Source organism: Symsagittifera roscoffensis, chromosome 2 (genome assembly GCF_963678635.1).
Source record: "Symsagittifera roscoffensis chromosome 2, txSymRosc1.1, whole genome shotgun sequence".
Lineage (NCBI taxonomy): Eukaryota > Metazoa > Xenacoelomorpha > Acoela > Convolutidae > Symsagittifera > Symsagittifera roscoffensis.
In genome coordinates this window covers 4,509,975-4,530,783 of record NC_087063.1, presented here as the reverse complement: position 1 = coordinate 4,530,783, position 20,809 = coordinate 4,509,975, and the positions used below count along the sequence as shown (strand labels likewise).

General features: G+C 39.9%; 2 protein-coding genes across 3 annotated transcripts; both read right to left on the bottom strand.

Annotated features, from left to right (window-relative positions):
• On the bottom strand, positions 1–7,465 carry LOC134838863 (uncharacterized). 2 transcript variants are annotated; one of them, XM_063854155.1, is made up of 2 exons: positions 7,143–7,465; positions 1–5,900 (listed from the first exon to the last, which is right to left on the bottom strand). In XM_063854155.1, the coding sequence occupies exon 2, from the start codon at positions 4,450–4,452 to the stop codon at positions 193–195; it is 4,260 nt and encodes a 1,419-aa protein (XP_063710225.1). In that variant the 5' UTR covers positions 4,453–5,900; positions 7,143–7,465; the 3' UTR covers positions 1–192. The 2 variants fall into 2 exon arrangements, with proteins under 2 accessions (XP_063710225.1, XP_063710226.1); XM_063854156.1 differs by having other exon boundaries at positions 7,169–7,465.
• A 1,819-nt stretch (positions 7,466–9,284) lies between these two features.
• LOC134839658 (PHD finger protein 12-like) lies at positions 9,285–20,608 on the bottom strand. The gene is made up of 5 exons (XM_063855281.1): positions 20,599–20,608; positions 19,648–19,794; positions 11,773–11,912; positions 10,686–11,344; positions 9,285–9,768 (listed from the first exon to the last, which is right to left on the bottom strand). The coding sequence occupies exons 1-5, from the start codon at positions 20,606–20,608 to the stop codon at positions 9,417–9,419; spliced, it is 1,308 nt and encodes a 435-aa protein (XP_063711351.1). The 3' UTR covers positions 9,285–9,416.
• Between the last annotated feature and the right edge of the window lie 201 nt (positions 20,609–20,809).

Sequence of the window (20,809 nt, the reverse complement as noted above, 5' to 3'; positions counted from 1 at the left end):
CTAAAATATTATTTTATATTTCTATAATTCACCCTAATTTGAAAAATTTTCAGAATTTTATTTACAATATCAACACTATATACATAAGGCGATAATACGAATTATATATATTTCAAAAAATGAAACAAAAATAAAATCAACAGTCCTTTATTTGAGGGTTAGAGATCAGTTATGATTCTTTTTTTCTTAACTTCAAGTGGTGCTAGCTACCGCTGACTTGTCCATTTCGTGACGCCTTTTCAGTTCTTCCAGCCTCTGCATATCTTGAGTCATAGGCGGCGACTCCTCGTCATCGTCATGTTCGTTTTTGTACTCCGGCTGTTTCGGTTTCGGTACACTTTTCGAATACTCCAGCCCGACTTTCCTTCTCGACAACCTATTCTGCTTAATATCACTCGGCTTTTCAAACTTGTTCATCGTCTTGATATGGTGCATATTTTGTTCATGCACCACTTTCGCATATGAAGATTGTTTATCCCTGACTTTTCTTCGCTCCTCTATTTTATCAAACTCGGGTCCCAAATGGACGGGAAGTTTAACATCCAGATTCAGGTTCTTGTAATCTTCCAGCGTATACGGTTTATAAAACACCGGTTTCGGCGGCTGTTGACTTGGTGTTTTATTTTGCATTTGTTGCTGTTTTCGTTGAGGCGATACATCGGTTTTCGGGTGCGTGTCCTGATTATTTTGCCTCTGATTTTTGGCGTTCTGGGGAATCGGCGGGATCTTGGAGTAAGGGTTAGGTTCCTTTGGTTTCGCTTGGCCTCTTCGCTCGTCAGTGTAGTTATTTATCATCGGTTCTTGCATAGCGACATTTCGTCTGTGCGTTTGTCTTTCCTGTTCGTGCTGATTTCTGTTCGAAAACGGAGCTTCGTTTGACTCTCTGATCGCTTTTTGCTGTGCATTCCTTCGTCTATCTGGTGACTTATCAGTTGTTGTATTGATAGTAAAATGTTGACGAGGTGAAAGTGTACTAGGATCGATTCCCAGCATGGCAGCCAATTGTTCAGGAGGAATGTTTAAGTTTATGTCAACTTTCACGTGATGGTTGTCACTGGCGGTGGTTCGAGCCTCGATCAGACCAGTTTCTTTAGATTTCCGCGTTTCTTTTGCCTTTTCAACCTTATTAGTCTGAGAAACTTCTGGTTCACTTTTGACTTTCTTAGTCTTCAAAGCGATGTGCTTGTAGCTTCCTTTTTCTTGCTCTCTTTGAACGGCTTTACTTTTATTTTTTTCTACGAAATCCTTTCCCGGTGGAGGAGCCGGGACCTTTTTAGCTGTAGCGATTTTCGTTTGATGCTGATTCCTATCACCATGTGCGTCCTGCTGCTGCTGCTGTTGAGGTAGCATATGTTGCGGGTACTGTCCCGAGAACATTGGCATACCACCGGGTCCCATCTGCGACGCGTACAGTGTCTGTTCAAGGGGGTGCATGTTACCCCAGGGTACCGGAACAAATGCCACATGAGGATGTCCACCTGGGGGTCCCATTTGAGGCATCCCATTCATACCCGGGTATTGGGGGTACATAGGAGCTCCGTTGCCATAGTATCCGTACTGGTCATCCGAAGTCAAACCATCGTCACTTTCATCTTCCTCGTCTTCATACGTTTCCTCCTCGGAATCCTTAGGCTGTTTGATCCATCTAGGCTTCTTGTGATATCCTCGCAATTGATGCTCTTGAACTTTTTTGATTTGAGGGTCGAATTCATACAGACTTTCGTCGTCTTCTAGATTACTGTCAAGAGTCTCCGCTGAAAAATCACGCACCATCGGCTTCCGAGCGTGCTTTTCCCGTACCTTTTCTTTCTTATGGTGGTTCCGCTGCTGACGATCGTGGCCATTTTGTTCACGGTAACTATCGCCGGCCAGAATTTCCGAGCGGAGTTCGTCTTTGTTCGGGATTGTTCCCTCCACTCGTCTCGGACTTTTCTCTTTCTTCAGTAATTTATTCTTCAATCTTTCTCGCTCTCGTTTCTGTACAACACTTTCGTCTTCAGAATAAACTGAGGTAATATCTGAAAACTCTCGTGTATTTGGCGGAATTGGACTTTTAGGGTAACTCCTGACGTCGTTCTGTTCGTGATATGGTTCCGAAAACGATACATTCGAGTTTTTACTTGGCGTTTGGTTTTGCATTTTGGACCTCTTTTCACTTCCTTCTGCTGAATTCAACACTGTTGGTAGTCTCGATACAGGTTCTCCGGATTTCTTCTTCTCTTGTCGCTTTGCCCATTGATTGTGGTCCAAATACTCGGTATACTTTCTTGGTCCAACTTGAATTTGACCTTTGTTTGGCTTCATTTGTTCACGTTTTTGCTGCTGCTGCAGTCTTCGGTTTCGATCCCAGGCCGCTTCCATGTTTTTATCCTCGTTGTATTTCTTTCTGACTTGATACCCTTTCACACTCGCTTGGATTTGTTCAGCATTATCTTTCTCGTCATTGGTTTTTTTCCTGTCTTTTCGGTCATCGTCGGTACTTCCCAAGTCAGTTCGATCTCTCGAATCATATCTTTTCACATCCTTAACTCTCTCTTTTCGAGTCTGGTATCCTTTCACATGTGCCTGGATCACATCTGCTTCTTTTGAATCCTGGCTATAATTCTGTCTAGTTTGGTATCCCTTGGCACCGGCTTGAATAGCTCCAACATCATCACTATTTACATCATCGCCATTGTCATCCTCTTCTAATCCTTTCCTAGCTCTGTATCCTCTGTAATGAGATTGAATAACAGTCGCCTTTTTATTCATGTGTCGCTGTTTTTCAAGCTCCTTGCGATCTTGGTATCCTCTCACTCGTGCTTGAATTATGTCAGCGTGTTCTTCGTCGTCACTTTCTTTTCCCCCTTTTATGTCGGTTCGTGATTTGTAGCCCCTCGCTGCTGCTTGAATAACTCTAGCGTCGTCGCTTTCGTTTCCGTCGTCAGAACCATCGGATCCTTTCAAATCTTTTCTGGCTCTATAGCCTCTGTAATTTGCCTGAATCACGATCGCTTTTTGGTTCTGTTCTTTCTCTTCTGCGAACTTCTTGCGAGACTTGTAGCCCTTAGCCGCAGCTTGAACCACTTGAACATCATCTTCTTCATTATTATTTTTGTCCAAATCCTTTCTAGTTTTGTAGCCTCGGTAGTTCGCTTGAATCACAGTTGCTTTTTCGTGACGATATTGATCGTCGTTCGCTTCTTTTCGGTTCTTTCGACCTCTAGCGGCGGCTTGAATAATCTCCGCATCTTCATTTTCTGCCTTCGAACTACCTTTACGTTTCGAAATTTCCTTCCGAGTCTTGTGACCTCTATAGTTCGACTGAATTTTCACAGCTGCCCTGTCGCGTTCCAGAAAATCGTCTTCATTTTCGAAATGAGTCTTCACAGAATCTGCTCTAATATGATGCTCACTTACAAACTTTTTCCTTGCTTTGTAACCACGATAACTCGACTGAATAACTTTAGCTTGCTTAGCTCGCTCTCTTTTCGCTTTGTAATCTTTGCGGGCCCTGTATCCCTTGTAATTTTTCTGAATCACTGTCGCATGTTTGTCATGATCGTAACTTTCTGGTACTTGCGAGGGTTCGAAGCCTTCGGGCAGCCGGGTGTTATAATCTTCGTAACTCGATTCATCTTGCGGGAGATAACTACCAGCCACCGGGTGTTGATCTTCGTGAGTTTTTCTGGTGTGATAACCTCTCCAACTTGACTGGATGTTCATCGCATGTTGGTGCGCGTCGGCATCCGGATTGTAATACGGTTGACCAGTGTAAACTGGCTGCCCAGCATCAGTGCTGCCAAATGACATTGTCGGTTCGTTTATCGTCAGTGACCTATCGCGCTGTTGGCTTCTTCTGTTAGAATTGATGTTAGAAGGAGTCATTATGGCTGCGTTCACGTCTTCGTAGCGACTGAAATCATTGTTTGTAACTTCTAAGCTATCTTGCATAACTGAACTATGTACATTATTAGTGCTAAACTGGCTGTGAGGATAGAAATGGTCATCGACTTCGCGTTGATAATTTTGAGGTCCGTTTTGTTGTCCGCAAGGATGGGTTTCGTTTACGTATCTATTGCCCGCGGGGTTATAGCCACCGTATCCCATAGCCGTAGCGTCAACCGAGTCGTAATAAAACGAGGGATCTTCCGTCGGCAATGTGTCGTCATCGGCTAAATACTCCTGGCCACTCGTCGGGTATCCGTTTCCATAAGCATCATCATTTTGATACTCCTGGTTAGACTGTAATGGATACCTTTCAGTGGTCGGATTTGGATCTAGAATCGAGTAGTCCCCATTAACGTCTACATATTGGTAATCAAATGAATCGGAAACACCTGGCGGTCCGTGATTCGCTAGGCGGGATCTGAACTTCGGGTTGTGAGTCGGAGGGTACGGGTTCTGTATCTGCTGAATATTTGGGTCAAATGACGCTTCGATACTGTCGTATAAAATATTGTCGTCGGTCATTTGAAGAGAACATTCAAAGTAAAACTGAAATTAGATTGGTTTTCATTTATCAACCTGCAAATCATTTGAATCAAATTATCTCATAATTCTCACGGTCTGCGCAAATGCTACGTATTCTTCAGTTGCAAAAAGTTTAAAACAAAATAGAATCACTTTGAAAAATATCGTAATAAATTCGAAAGCTACAACAGAAAATAAATAAAACGATGGTGTAACAAACACAAAGCCGACAGTGATTAACAATTGAAAATCAAGCTCGGTCGCTGAGAACACTTACACTTCTATTATGAATGTAATAAATGAACTGATATGAGCTTGCTTCAAACCGTTCTCACCAAATTTCATTAAAACAATAAATAGCACTTCAAAAAAACAAAACAAGGCCCATTTTCTAATCGTTCGCAGCCCTGAGGGAAAAACATTAAAATTAGTCTAAATACAGTTGGAAAAGTGTGAATGATCTTAACGAGACCCAACAAAAGGATAGTTTTTTTTGAAGAACTTTAATTTTTTCAAACATCTCAAAGACAAAAAAACGGGGTGCATACAGTAAACCGATGTGTCAGTAAATTACCAGATCAGTAAACCGATTTACGTAATAATTACATCAATTGGTTTTCGGTTTACTGATACATCGATTTACTGGTCTAGCATCAAAATATATCACCTTAGAGATCTTTGATTTTCATGAATATTTTATGGTCGACACTTTTTTAAATTAAAATAACCTAAATTGAGAAAACTAGCTCAATAGATATTTTTCGCTCTCGAAATTCTGAAATATGGAATTCATTTTTTAAACTCATTCCCGTGTTTTCGCGCCATTTGAACTTCGTTATCGGAGACAGTAATTTCCTTTTCTTGCAGCAAAAGAATTTGAATTCAAAAAGAGCTTCAAAAGTCAATCCGTGAAAATACAAATTTGAACGTGAAAAACTTTCAGAACTTCATCCTGAAAAAAATCAATACTTTATACTGAAAAAAAAAATTAAAATCTTCGGCATATTCCTCGACACTTGCTATTACAAATGAACGTCCCTCAAATCTACGATCAAAATAATTTTAGCAATGGTTTTATCTCGACGCATTAGAGCAACGCCTGAATGTAATTTCAGGGTCAAAGCAAAGCGCTCAAATTGAACTTGGCCATCAATTCACTTTGAATGTAATCTGAAAACTCAAAACGGCATAATCTGGCTAAATAAAATCCATAGAATTAAAGTATCTATAAAATCTACATGAGCTGGATATTACTTTTCGTTCTGTGGACTCTGTAAACTTCCCCGACTGGATTTCGTTTCCAGAAGTTTCCATTTAAGAAAAATTGAGGCGTCTCATTGTTGATTCTGAGAAGAATCTTCGGCAGCTTCACTTGCAGCACAAACAGTTCGTCTATCGGCTCTCCGCTTTCGTCCAGGACTCGGGAAAAAATTATGTCTCCGTAAGGTCTACAACAAAGACCAACCATACAATAAGAGTTCAATTTTTTTTGTGGGAGAGGGGGAATAGAATTTTTGTGGGGGAGTGGGAGAGAAAAATCATCCATCTTCAGATCTCAGAAAACGTTTTAATTAATTGAAATAAAATACTTATCAAAACATAGGCAATGAAAAAGAGTCAATGAACGCAAGAAAAAAAAAAGTTGTTTTTTGAAAAAACGTCAATTTTCGAATTTCGAAGAAACAAATATAAGGCCGCCTTAAAGCTCTTTGAGTTTCAAGAGAACAAGGTATTATTGACAGTTTTTTTGACAAAAATAACCTAATTTGAGACAGCTGGATCAAAAAAGAATTTTTTCATGTTTTTATCTAAAGACAGTTGACTCCTTGAACATAAAAAAAATTTACTAGCCATTTTGAACACATATATTTTCTTTCACTTCGGAAAATGTTGAGTATCTGAAAGTTTTCTGGATTTGGATGATCTAGTTAAACTAACTTGTGAGATAAAAGTTCACTTGAATTCCCAATTTTTTATAGTTTTAAACATACGCTGGGGTTTGAATTCGTTTTTTAATGACAAGTGTAAGAATTAAAAAATATATGCGGCGGAAATTCTTGCCTTGCAGTGTGATTTTTCAATTTTCAACTTAAAATTGCATTTTTTCATTGCGAAGCGATTCGAGCTGCAATAAAAAATTTCAAAGAAGTAATCCCGAAAAAAGTCTGACTGGTATAATATAATTCTGTCATATTTGGAAAATATTCATGACTTTTCTTAAATTACAAAGTTTCAATCCATTACGACACATTGGACACAAATACGAAGCTGCGTTTCGCAAACACCAGCGCGATAAATAAAATTAAGCTCTAACAAGTGAAATTAGAGAAGGTAGAAATAAGCCTCGAATTAATAAAACTTTTCCTTTCTGCTTAATTCAGCCTGTAACCTTCAGTTTTGAGTCTCATGTTCTTCCCTTTCAGTCACAGACGCTTGAACAACAAAAAAAACACAAGCCACAAACAAAGCCGACAACCGATACTACGAAATTTCCGATCCTACAGTAGATTGTGATTAAAGCAAAAGTGCCACCAAATGAGCACTTTTATTTGCGAAGTAGGTTGGGAAAAAAGTAGAGTCATACTAAAACACTACGCTCACATGCTCGCATGTGTAAATAGTGCTTCAAACAGAAGAATAAACAGGGGGTGAAATCGGAAAAGAGCGCGATTCTCAAATATTGAACGTACACGTAATAGCCGCAATCAAACGTTACTTGAGCAAATTCTCTTCTTATTTTGTCTCTAAAGGGTCTGTCCATTCCTATTCCCTGGCATCTTCCCCTTTCGTCCAGACCTAGCCAGATACTTCCCCCGGATTGCGAATTCATGAAAGCACACACCATTCGATTGAATACATCCATGTCCAAAGAGTCAACTGTCTCCAAATAAAACATGTTTTCGTTTTCAGCTCGGTTGTCCAATACATCTTTAATGAGAGTTCCTCGATGAACTCGAGGAAAACAAGAGCTCATTGCACTTTTATTAATTCATCAACACCTGAAAGCATCCAATTTTCTGCGGTATTGATTAAAGGATATATACTCTGCAATTGATCCACTTCAAGTGCAAGAGTATCAAGCAAAAATTATCGCCAACAATTTTCGAAGAAACAAAATCTGAATGAAAGATTTTCTCATAAAATGCTGACTTTTAAAACATAACAAATAAAATCGAAGCCAGATTTTTCAAAAAAACTTTTGTGTTCATGCTTAAGCATAAGTTGATCATTTTAGTAAAGTAAAAGAGAAAGATAATTTGTTACTAGATTCGAACCTGTTTCACTACTGCAACAATAACCTACACTAGCCATTAAACTAACAAAGCGAGTAAACACACGGAGCCAGATAAATTACAAGCCAAAAGTTACAATCCCTGATAATTGTTCAACGTTTTACCCTACAAAAGTCTGCCAATAACCACCAGGCATTTTGTTTCCATCATTAACAGTTCGTACTTCTGTACTGGCAAGCACGCAACACATAAGCCCGACTGCGAAATTACATTGAATAGGGTCGGACACAACATTGTGTTAACGCGACCGCCTTCGGGCTAACAGGGTTTGAATCCCGATAAGGACCCGTTTTTAGCAGTCGAATCGGCTTCACCTATTCCAACAATGCTCCCTTTTTATTATCATGATCTCGAAATTAAAAACCTACTAATAATCTAACTTTAAAAATAGCTTTATCAAAACCGATCGTATCAGGGCTAATTCCTGAACGTAAGACTACCCTTTGACCTCTATTAAAAATTTTTTGATTGAAAAAAATGAAATTAAAAAAAACTTTGGATTTTTACGGGGTTTTCTGTGAAAGTTTACCCAAGCACGCTATGTTATGTATCAAAATTTTTTTAGCGGCTATAAACGTATGATTAAGCTCGAGCCGACAATTCATAACAGGTGGCAATTCATGACAAGCAACAATTCGTAACAATCGACAATTCGTAATAGTAGATTAAGCGGCAAACACTGATTTACACGCACCGAAATTCTCGCGCCGAATGTAAAAGCTCAGCGGAGTAAGGTATTCCCTGCTTGCCAATGCCTTGTTGTCCCGACTTTCGAAGAAAAGGGAATATTTTTGCTTGGGATGGTTTTCTTTTTATTCAGTCAATTTTCGACGATCGAAATAATAGTTTTTGACAAAAAATTTTTATAGCCATTGAATATATCGACTCCCTGAAATCAAATATAAAAGAGATATTTTACCTCGGTTCATTTTTTGCAAAGTTCTAGGAGTTTGAAAATTGCCAATTTGGTCATGCGCTGGACTAATATATGCGCGTTTTGAAGATTTTATTCATAATGCTGAAAGCGTAATTAATACATGTGGCGAAATACCCCGCACAACAAAATCGTGCAAATTGAATTGAGGCTAGCTAATTGGTCGTATTAATTTCGTAGGACTCAAAGTTGTACAATTGATCTTTGATTTCGTATAGAACTTAGTTTTTCTGGATATGGATTAAAGGGCAGTCGGAACATTCAGGGCTTTGCCCTGATGTACGAGCAGTCTTGTTACGCAATTCAACTGTTACGAATTGTCGCCTTACCACAAATAAAACCAGATAGCTTGCCTCCATTCTAATTGCAATATATAATGGACCAGATTGCATTGCCGCTTACGCGTTCAAAGCACGAACTATATCGCGCGTTAATGATTCCAAATTGGCAATTTTCAAAGCCTCCCAGTTTTACAAAAAATGATCACAGGTGAACACCATCTTCTTAAATTTGAGCTCCTAAATTTAAACCTTTCAAATTGTGTAAAAAATTCCGTCAAATACGGCTAGTCTAAAAGTTGAAATTTATCTAGAAAACCCCTACAAAGCACAAATATTCTGCAACTTCCTTCTAGAGTAGGAACAATAACCATACAACCAACTATACACATTCTGAAATTTAATCCTCAACAAACAGCAAAAAAATGTTGGTCAGGGTTTAGAATTTCGAATTAAAATTCAACACAAGATTGACAAAACTAAAGAAACACATCCAATTCTCAACACTGATCCATGATGAAGGTGCACCGATCCTTCCCAGCCTATTGTTCCCCCGAAGACAATAATTTCTTCGCAATTGCAGCTTGTTTGATGAGTACGCATCGTCGCCTGTCGTTTATATTGCTGTGCTTTTTTCAAGGTTGCATATTTCGAACTATCGCTACTTTTCGTGATAAACAATCTGACAGATTCGACAGTAGTTGCAGAAGGATCCATTGAATTGGCTGCGTGACATTTTTTGTCGGGTTGCTTTGGCTTGCTGTGATTTTCACATCCAAGCTGAACACCATCAACTATCGTGCCATGTTCGCTGTTAAGACATGTCAAAAAATTTCATACGATTGTTGTTAAGTTAGGTTAATTTAAATTAAGACGATTTATAAGACAAACGAGCTGTTCGGCTCCTTACAGAAAACCGCTGTTGAGGCCATTGTCAGAATTACATGCAATTTTTTTGTTACTTTTTCTGGCCTGGATGATGTTTCAACACCTTCAAGAAATGAGCACGGATCATGGAGGGCTTCAAGCACCACCTTAAATGCCGTACCAGTAAGCCAAATTATAAAGAAGGTTTAATGCGCTATATTATGTCACCAATTACTAAGATTTTGCCGAGAACAAAGTTCTGTATTGAGATACAATCATTACAATGCAAGAGCAGCAAAATTTAACTTGCTTTACTCGAAGCAATAATCGCCAAAACAGAAATTCGAAAAAAAAATTCCAACGATTTTTTCCTTTTTCAAAATTTTTTTCTTGTCACACAAAATGTTCAGTCGGCCAATCGATTGAGTGCTATTTTTAATAGCCCTGGCCTAGCTCCCACGATTCAACCGTGGGCCTTTTTTTCGTGTGGGAGAGAAATATCATCCATTTCGTCGCAGCCGGTCCCACCTTGAGGAGGAGGAAGACGCTGAGACCCCTACAACCGTGGCCGAAGTGGGATTCGATACAGACCTTTGCGTTAATGGCCGAGTGTCTTACCCACTCAGCCACAGCTCCTCATTACATGCGTTTGTTAATGCCTTTTGGTGTTTTGCTATTTTTGATAATTATTGATAATTACGGAAGGGGTGGGCGCACATCGAAAGATCAATTTATCCCGAGTCACAAATTATATACCGATTACAAAATGTGATTCAGTGTATCAATAAAATTTCTATTACACTGTCAGACAAAGTTTTCAATATACTTTTATCCTGTGAAATGTCAAGAAGTAATTTTTACCTGTAATTGAGTACTTCAAACTGTCTTGATTTGGCATCGAAAAAGAGAACGGCATGTTTTTGTGATACCCGTTTGCACAAGCTAGTACGTAACACCACGTCGCATATATCACCGTCCGATCCAATGCACAACCACGGTTTATCCATCAGCCAGATTGTCTTCCTTTCAATGTCAAATAAAGCCGCAATCGACGAGTTGACTCGTGCTAAACTGTGATCGGACAACGATTGAACAGCTGATATTATTTCCGAGTCGTCAACATTTCCGACACTATCGTTATTATTTTCAAGGTTACAATTTTTCAAAGTTCCGCATTCCTTCATTCTATGACTAGTTGGACATCGTGAATCGGAATGATTTACAATAAGGTTTAAAAGACCGTCGATTAATTTTTTGTTATTCTCATCATGAAGTAAAGACTCGAACTGACTTTCATTATTTATTGTATCAGAATAAGAAGAACTATTTTGAAGAATTTCCGGTCGCTCAGTTTTCAGTTTCGCTGTTCTGTACATTTCTTTAATAGATACAGGCACGTCAATTTCGAACTCTTTCGGCCTTCGCTTTGGTTCGTTTTTGTCGAACCATGGTGGATACTTTTTGTTTAGGTTCTCGTAAAATTTTCTCTTCACTTGTTCTGTATCTATTGGTTTGGAGAACTAAGCAAATGACAAATATGTAAGAAAACAAAAATACCTGGCTCATGAAGCTTCAAAAAGCACAGCTTCTCATGCAAAAAAAAGTTCTTGTAAAAAATTTTCGTAGAAAAATGATTTTTTTTACATGATTTCTTTTGCACGCCGGACCAGCTCGGATAATTGATGTTTTTTAAATAGATTTTCCAGCAGGTATCAGAAGAACAAATCTCAAATATAATATCAATTTTCACTTTCTATTTTTCATTTCATTGATGCTTAAAACCAAATGTCTTTTTCGACTCATATATGTCTTTAATTGAGACGAGACCTGTTAATAATCATACTAACACATGAATTTAATTTGCAAATTTTTTCTCGTTTCCGAAAAAAGTTGACATTTGTAATTTTCCGGCTTTTTGATCAATATATTTCATTCAGTAGTCATGTACCTGTTGGTGGTAGACTACTCTTTGGGTCCAACTGGTGCTCGTTTGCAGAGTGGGGTTGTAGTGGTGGGGATGGAGGGGACACATCCACCTGCCCTGGGGCAGTGACGTCAGAGGAGGCTCAGTGCACTCCAGGTGAAATGCTAATCAGACCAACAGACAACATAAAATATGATATAAAAATTATTCCAAACATATGTTAACATTTCTTCACACAGCTGAGTTTTGCACCACTTGCGATAAATATGTATGACTATAATTAAAAAATCAAACAGAAGCAAAATCAAAAATTGAAAAAAAAAACTTAAAACTTTTATTAACTGCACCATCAAAAACTTTACAAGGAGCTTTTGGAATGCTAGAAAGAAGCTGAACTTTCACAATCTCTTTTCTGCGGGAACTAAGCCGACAAAAAAGCAGATAGACAATTAACTAAAATAGCAGAAAATTTCCTCGAAAAATTTCGTCACAAGCAAGGGTGTTGCAGCAACCTGGAGGAAAGCCGATCCTTCAAATTTTGAGCTACGGGAACTAAGCCGACAAAAAGAAATAAACGGACGATAAACCGAAAAAACAAGAAATCTAGCTTGCAAAAAACAGGTCCCGGACAGAATCGAATCAAAATTCTTTTCTATCTTCGCTAGGTACGTTGCCTCTACACCAGCTGGTTGATTGTCTTTATAATTAAAATCTTTCGTAGACAAAACAGTCGAGTCGAAACTGCTAAACAAAACTTACGAAACAAAAAATCTGAAAAAATTCAGACTTTAAAACAATACGCTGTGCAACAAAAACAATTTAAAATTTTTATTTTCAAATTGAAAATTTCAGCGCGTATAGAAATAAAAAATCCATGAAATATAGTTTCATTCTTCAAAATTGAACTGAATAAAAACAATTGAACTGAACACAATGTTGCTAAAAAACACCAGCCAAATAAGCCGACAAATATTGAAACAAAATCAATTATTTATCTGTTAGTTAAAAAATCAATCTTTATTGTTGTATAGAGTAATTTAGTTCATTTCGGAAGCTGTTAATCAAATGTTCACTCTTGGTGCTAGACTAATTGATTATCAGGTGTTTGCCCTTGGAACAGTCTGTCACCCTTGGATACTGTTTCTAACCACTCTTTATGCTAACTTTGTAAGATTAAGTTGACAATCTCTTCTATCGGAATTAACAATTAGACGACTATCGTTTTACCTTCTCGACATGGCGCAGTCAGCAAGATCAGGTGGGGGAAAGGATCCACTGGGCATCACGGGCTTTTGGCCAGCAAAATGCACGGAACCGCCAATGATGTGGGAATTCTGGATTAACAGATTCCAATGGGGAATGGTCGCCAAGCACTCACTAAACCCGATGAACTTCTACTTCGCCGCGACACTCACAGAGGCCCAAATTACTGACTTGCCCGAGGAAGTAGACGGAAAAAATCGGCGGGAATCAGAACAGGTGTTGATTTCGAACCTGTATTTGTGTCTGGGGAAAAGGGGCAGGATGAACTGCACAAAAGACGACCACACCTGGACCTCACGACGATTCGTTACCCACGGATGATAGACGCGTTGGAAACGGAATTTAAGAAAGAAAGAAATGAAACATATGAAACATATGAAGCAATTCCACTCCGTACTCAGCGGATTGGCAGCGCGGTGCAATTTTGGAACACTAGAAGACCGAATACTAAGAGACGTATTCATTGTTAACATGAATAATCGGGATGCACAAAAGGAACTATGCAGGTCGACGAAAACACCTGAGGAAGTGTACCGGATAGCTCTATCGTACGAGAGGGGTAACAAGTATGCATCATCATATGTTGCCACGGGACCAGTGGGGGCCCCAGGATCATCATCAGGAGGCGGAGGAATCCAGATAAAATCGGAACCAGTCGGAATAATCCGTGGAGGTTATCGGAACAATCGTGCAAGGGGCGGGGGCTCTTAACAAGGGCGAGGATCGTATCGAGGCAGAAATCTCCCCAATAACAACAAATGTTATAACTGCGATCAACAAAATTTCACCAGGGAACACTTGGACAGATGCCCAGCAAAGGGGGTTACATGCAATTTTTGCCACAAAATTGGCCATTTCGAACGAACCTGCAGGGGAAAACGTGGAAACCAGCGGGGACAGGGAGCCGTAGGAATGATACGGGAGAATGGCGACGATCATCACCTAGAAAATTCGGCGGACGAAGAAGCATCACAACATGCAAGTTCCATTGGATGGGTTAATAAGAATCCAGTGGTGCACTCGTGGGACTCAAGCAGCTCCGACGGGGACTATATGGTTATGGCCATAAAGCGAAAAAGAGTCACAGAATTGAAAGTTGCTGGGGCACAATTGCCGATCAAAGTCAATGGGAAACCCACTCGAGTGTGGATCGATAGCGGGTCCCCAATTTCAATTTTCACCATCGGAGAATTGCGGAAAACTTTGGGAACATCAGGAGTAAAACTGGACAATCTTACGGAGGAGGACAATGCTTTTCGGGATTATGGGAACAATCCACTACAGATGATTGGAACAATGGCAGTAACAATACAATCAAACGGCTGGAAGATCCATGCAAGGATAAAAGTAATCGGAGGGAACCGACCATCAATAATTGGAAGAGATCTGATGCCCCAACTAGGACTCCAGTTGGTGCAACAATCACCAGGGGACCACATAATGTCCATTGAAGAAGGCAGTCAGGACGCACTGGAACCGGAGGGGGAGTTGGATTCATGGCAAACATATTTCAGTAAGCAGTTTTCAAACCTTTTTAGCAGGGTAGGGAAAATAAGAAACTACAAAGTTTAAGCCGAATTTTTTGAAAACCTCACCCCAGTACAACAGAAGGGGCGTCGAGTCCCGATTTCGCTGCAAGAAAAAGTGGATGCCGAAATTGACAAATTATTGAAACAGGGTCATATCGAAAAATTATCCGAATGCTCGGACAAATACTTTGTGTCCCCAATAGTAATAACAGTAAAAACGGATGGGTCCGTGAAACTGGCACTCGAGTCGAGGGAACTAAATAAACAAGTGCATAAGAATAAATACCAAATGCCGAATATCGAGGAACTAATGGACACGGTTGGACAAACGATTAGCGAAAAAAAACAGGGAGACATATATTTCACAACAATGGATTTAACATACGCTTATGGCCAACTGCCACTAAACGCTGAGACGAGCATACAGTGCAATTTTTCTCTTATTGGAGGCCGCTCGACGGGTACATACCGGTTCAAAACCGGATTCTATGGTCTCACTACAATGCCCGCGGAATTCCAGCGCGCAATGGATTGTATACTCGCTGAATACCCGCAAGCGCATGCGTTCATCGATGATATTTTGGTCGTAACCAAGGGAACGGCGATAGACCACATAGCGACGGTAGAGAAAATTTTAAAGAAACTGGATCGTGAAAAAATGTCCCTAAAATTGACAAAATGTAAATTCGTCCAACGAGAATGCGAATGGCTAGGCCATAAAATAACCCCGACTGGAATTACTCCATTGGTTAGAAAAACAGAACCAATAGAGGCGCTAACGCCGCCACGGACTTTGTCACAATTAAAATCGTTTATGGGGTCAATTCATAGTTTGCACAAGTATCTGCCGGCATTGGCCGAATCATCGGCACCGCTGCGACCCCTACTAAGCAAAAATAATGAATACATTTGGACACCTGAATGCCAGAACGCGTTCGAAAACCTTAAGAAACAAGTTTCTAACATTCTTGAATTACGGCACTTTGATATCCACAAAGACATTTGTATAGTGTGCGATGCAAGCCATAACGGGCTCGGCGCGGTGTTGGAACAGTTAGGACCAGAAGGATGGCGCCCAATCTCGTTTGCGTCGCGATATCTTAACGAAGCGGAAAACAAATACTCAACAAACGAATTGGAAATGTTGGCAGTTGTGTGGGGGGCTGAATACTTTAGAAATTACATGCTTGGCCGAAGTTTTTTGATCGTTACCGATCATAAAGCCCTAATATCCCTTTTGAACGGTAATAACAAGAAAAATAAAACGATGTTTACTCGTTTAACGCGCTGGTTAGATCGACTAATTCCTTTTGATTTTCAAATTGAGCATAAACCGGGGGCTAAAATTGGTTTGGCGGACTACTTATCACGTCATCCAAGTAGAGAAGCAACGCCAATTAGTACGTATGATAATATGTTTACGGTGGCAAAGATCAACCTAATTCGCACTGCGCTTGGCTTTAATACATCCAAGGGACCAAATACATCCAAGGGACCAATTTGTACAGCGGATAATAAGCATTCTATAAATAGACTGGAAGTTTCGTCACAAAATGACTCGGTAGAGGGCGGAAAAACATGTAAGCGGAAATCAACCAATCAGATTCAAACACGTGGTTTAAGCCGACGGCTACGCGAAATACGCACTGGATTAGTTGGGGCTATTATTCAATCAGAACACAGTTGTTCAAAATTATCTAAATCCAACTCTCAAAATCAAAATTTACTTAAATCCAGCCCTCAAATTTCAAAAGCAAATATCGATATGGACCGCAGCATGCGCAAATGGCAGAAATTCCTTAAACAACATCCATGTCTGAATAGTAGTAGCGACGAAATCGAAGAATTGCCCCCAAATGTATCACTAGAAGCCATTACCAAAGAGACAAGATCAATACGCACAAATACAACTCTCTCGTTACCCTCGGAATTCAAAGGAGAAACAGTACCACCAGTGGACCCAAACCTTGTATGTATGTCAATTATCCCGCGAAATTGTAAAATCGTTAACAAAGCTACTTCATTACCTGACCTGTTTAACTTAAAATTCATAGAATCAAATTATGTATCGGACCCCCAACTGAGCGCTATTCGCAATCTCATTGTTACACAAGATCCTGAAATTCACGAAAAAGTTACTCAAATGAACCGTTATTATGCCCAATTCGTCAATGATTTCTCAGTAAAGGAAAACGTAGTTTGGATGGATGATAAATTAGTAATTCCAATTAACCTTCAGTCAGCAATTAATAACCGAAGCCACGCGTACCACCACGGGAAATCAAATATGTTCGATGCCGCAAAAGATGTCTGGTATCCCTACATCTACCGTTCAATAGCTTCCATTGCCGAAGGGTGCCCTGAATGTACTGCAGCTGGTAAGAACTTAAAGACGTTAATAAATAAAAATCAACTGGGATCGGTACCGGAACCAAATGAATCAGTCCAATTAGATTTTTGGGGCCCCATCAATTACTTAAATGAATCCCCAAAATATGTACTAGTGGCGGTCGACCGGTTCTCTCGTTGGCCATCGGCAATGGTCTGTGGAAATAATCGATCAGACAAAATATTGAAATTCTTGAAGAGCTATATATCAAACCACGGGGTGCCACGGAAAATCCACATTGATCAGGGAACTAGTTTCATGTCAAACGCGATTAAAGCTTTTTGTAATGGGGAGGGCATTGAAATCATTAAATCACCAGTAAACGACCATCGAGCAACCGGGTGCGTCGAGCGTACCATTGGCAGTCTTAAGAACTCTATTCTTACCTTTGCTCACGAAAAGAATCCTGAACCCTTGGAGAAAATGGTCGAACGGGCCCTTGGTGCCCTCAGATTCTCAAAAAACTCGACACTTAAAATTTCGCCCTTGGAAGCTCATCATGGTAGAGAAGCAAAAACACAGTTTTACGGAATCTTACTAGAAAACCATCGCTGCAAAATCTGGATTGGTCACGGGTTATAAAAACAAAAAATGCCACCGATCCTAATGTGCAAGACATGCCCCATCCAGCTGATACAAACTGGAGTGTAAGATCAGACCTCGCCTACGATATCAAAAACAGGACCCATGCACGACGCCTTACAGTGGACCAATCCGCGAATCAAGACGACGAACCGTCGATACTTAGAAGTGCGAACCCCAATGGACAACCGGGACCATCCGGATTGTTGTTTCAGCGAACTGGGAACAAAAACCTAAAAAGGTATAGACAAATTCATTCTAAAATTAGATCTGAGAGTACACATACACTAACGTTAGACAATGGGGTTGTGTTTAGGAAATCGGGAGTGGCCACGAAGCCCATACCAAAGAAGTCTTAAGTTGCAGCCAAATCCGTATTACCGGTACCATCGAGCGAAGTGAAAAAGCGAGCTATTCAAACAGCATTACCACCGCCGACTCCGCGCGAAGTAAAGGAACGATTAACACAGCGAATTGCGAAAAAGAAACGGGAAAAGACCGGGCGCCGATTCGAAGATACCGACTCTGAATCAGAAGACAGCGAAGACTTACCGATTATCTCGGTAAAACGAGCCAAACAGCCTTTAACTACCACCCCTGAAGCACCTATAGAACGTTCAGCAGCAGCACTACCAGAGGCCGAGGTTGGAACTGACCAGGACACCATTCCGGCACAAGGCGCCGAGTTGGATAATCAAAATCCAAGGGAGCAAGGAATGTCCAATCCAGGGGACCAGTCGAAACCGATCACCGCCAGTAGAAAAAAAGGAGCCTCATCAAAGAAAGCAAAGCTGGTCTCATACAGCAGCCAGGGGGAGAGCCAGGACGAGACATCATCCACGACGTCTAGAAAAAGCGGGCGCAAAAGAACGGCGGTCACCAAGATGGGGGGCGTAATGATTGACTTCATAAATCAAAACAAGGAAGGAAACAAGTGATTTACAAAACTTTCCGAAAAACTGTTCTAACCCAGGGAGAGGGTGAGTCATTAGTGACTTAAAACTCAATTGGTATCACTGCTCAGTGATCTTTTAGTTGTTAAAAAGTTGTCATTATTAAAGTCTAAATTGTAGCCAAACATGAAGCTAGTAATTCTTTTCAACCATCTATGATCAACCATTTCAGTCATTAAAGTCAACCAGCGAAACCATTTCTACTCAACTAAAGTTTCATTATCGAAGGGGAAGTGTTGTATAGAGTAATTGAGTTCATTTCGGAAGCTGTCAATCAAATGTTCACTCTTGGTGCTAGACTAATTGATTAGCAGGTGTTTGTCCTTGGAACAGTCTGTCACCCTTGGATACTGTTTCTAACCACTCTTTATGCTAACTTTGTAAGATTAAGTTGACAATCTCTTCTATCGGAATTAACAATTAGACGACTATCGTTTTACCTTCTCGACATTATCTAGAAACTTTTTCAGCTGTAACAACAGTAACTAATTAACTCTAAGCACAGTTACTCTATAACAGGAACTAGAGCTGTTAAAAAAGAAACTTGGGTGGCTCTGTAGATCCTCTAAACTTGGATATCCTGTGAACTAAGTTAAATACAGTAAGAAAAGTTTAGTACCTGATTGCAATACCCTTGCTAGTCGCAAGCATAATCAGCATGAAATAAGGTTTAAAATCAGGTAGAATAATTTGTCGATTTTATCTCCCAATAAAATAGCGTTTTTTTCCATGAGCACTAATTATATAATAATTCTCACTGATTTAGTCCACATTTCTCCACACACATTTCTCGCCTTTTGATTTTTGTGGCATATTTCGCCCCTTGCAGATTTTGCTTTACAATTTTAATGGGACTTAAAATTTAAGAGCAGAATCGTACGAGGAAAAAATATTCCACTGAAAATGACTAACAGACAATTGGAAAAGTGTCAGTGAACTCGAGCACATGAAGTCAAGCCACGAAAAACCCAATTTGAGCGTGAACAACTTGCAAAACTTTATCTTGAAAAAAAATATCTTCATTTCGTTCATTGACACTTTATTAAAAAGAGCAAAAAGAGCGATGGGTGAATATGGCTCCCAGTCATTTCCACCCCAGAAGCAATCTGTTCTGGAAATGCCTGCTTTTGGGGTGGAAATGTGTGGTTAGGTGAAATGTGTGGATGGCTGTATCTGACTGTACCTGCGGGGCAGTAGTCACAAGCCACAAGTGGAAACTGGGCACAGCTCTTGCCACACTGGTAGCAGAGTCGGATGGAAGCAGAAGTGGGCACGCAGCCCTCGCCGTCCACACAGATCGGCTGTTTAGATCGCCGTCCACACAGATCGGCTGCCAATAACCACCAGGCATTTTGTTTCCATCATTAACAGTTCGTACTTCTGTACTGGCAAGCACGCAACACATAAGCCCGACTGCGAAATTACATTGAATAGGGTCGGACACAACATTGTGTTAACGCGACCGTCTTCGGGCTAACAGGGTTTGAATCCCGATAAGGACTCGTTTTTAGCAGTCGAATCGGCTTCACCTATTCCAACAATGCTCCCTTTTTATTATCATGATCTCGAAATTAAAAACCTACTAATAATCTAACTTTAAAAATAGCTTTATCAAAACCGATCGTATCAGGGCTAATTCCTGAACGTAAGACTACCCTTTGACCTCTATTAAAAATTTTTTGATTGAAAAAAATGAAATTAAAAAAAACTTTGGATTTTTACGGGGTTTTCTGTGAAAGTTTACCCAAGCACGCTATGTTATGTATCAAAATTTTTTTAGCGGCTATAAACGTATGATTAAGCTCGAGCCGACAATTCATAACAGGTGGCAATTCATGACAAGCAACAATTCGTAACAATCGACAATTCGTAATAGTAGATTAAGCGGCAAACACTGATTTACACGCACCGAAATTCTCGCGCCGAATGTAAAAGCGCAGCGGAGTAAGGTATTCCCTGCTTGCCAATGCCTTGTTGTCCCGACTTTCGAAGAAAAGGGAATATTTTTGCTTGGGATGGTTTTCTTTTTATTCAGTCAATTTTCGACGATCGAAATAATAGTTTTTGACAAAAAATTTTTATAGCCATTGAATATATCGACTCCCTGAAATCAAATATAAAAGAGATATTTTACCTCGGTTCATTTTTTGCAAAGTTCTAGGAGTTTGAAAATTGCCAATTTGGTCATGCGCTGGACTAATATATGCGCGTTTTGAAGATTTTATTCATAATGCTGAAAGCGTAATTAATACATGTGGCGAAATACCCCGCACAACAAAATCGTGCAAATTGAATTGAGGCTAGCTAATTGGTCGTATTAATTTCGTAGGACTCAAAGTTGTACA

Coding starts and splice junctions, on each gene's coding strand:
- LOC134839658 (XM_063855281.1), bottom strand. Junction 11,913..19,647: donor TTGTGACTACTGCCCCGCAG/GTACAGTCAGAT, acceptor TGGTCTGATTAG/CATTTCACCTGGAGTGCACT. Junction 9,769..10,685: donor TTTGAAGTACTCAATTACAG/GTAAAAATTACT, acceptor ATGTCTTAACAG/CGAACATGGCACGATAGTTG.
- LOC134838863 (XM_063854155.1), bottom strand. CDS start 4,452: ATGACCGACGACAATATTTTATACGACAGTATCGAAGCGTCATTTGAC.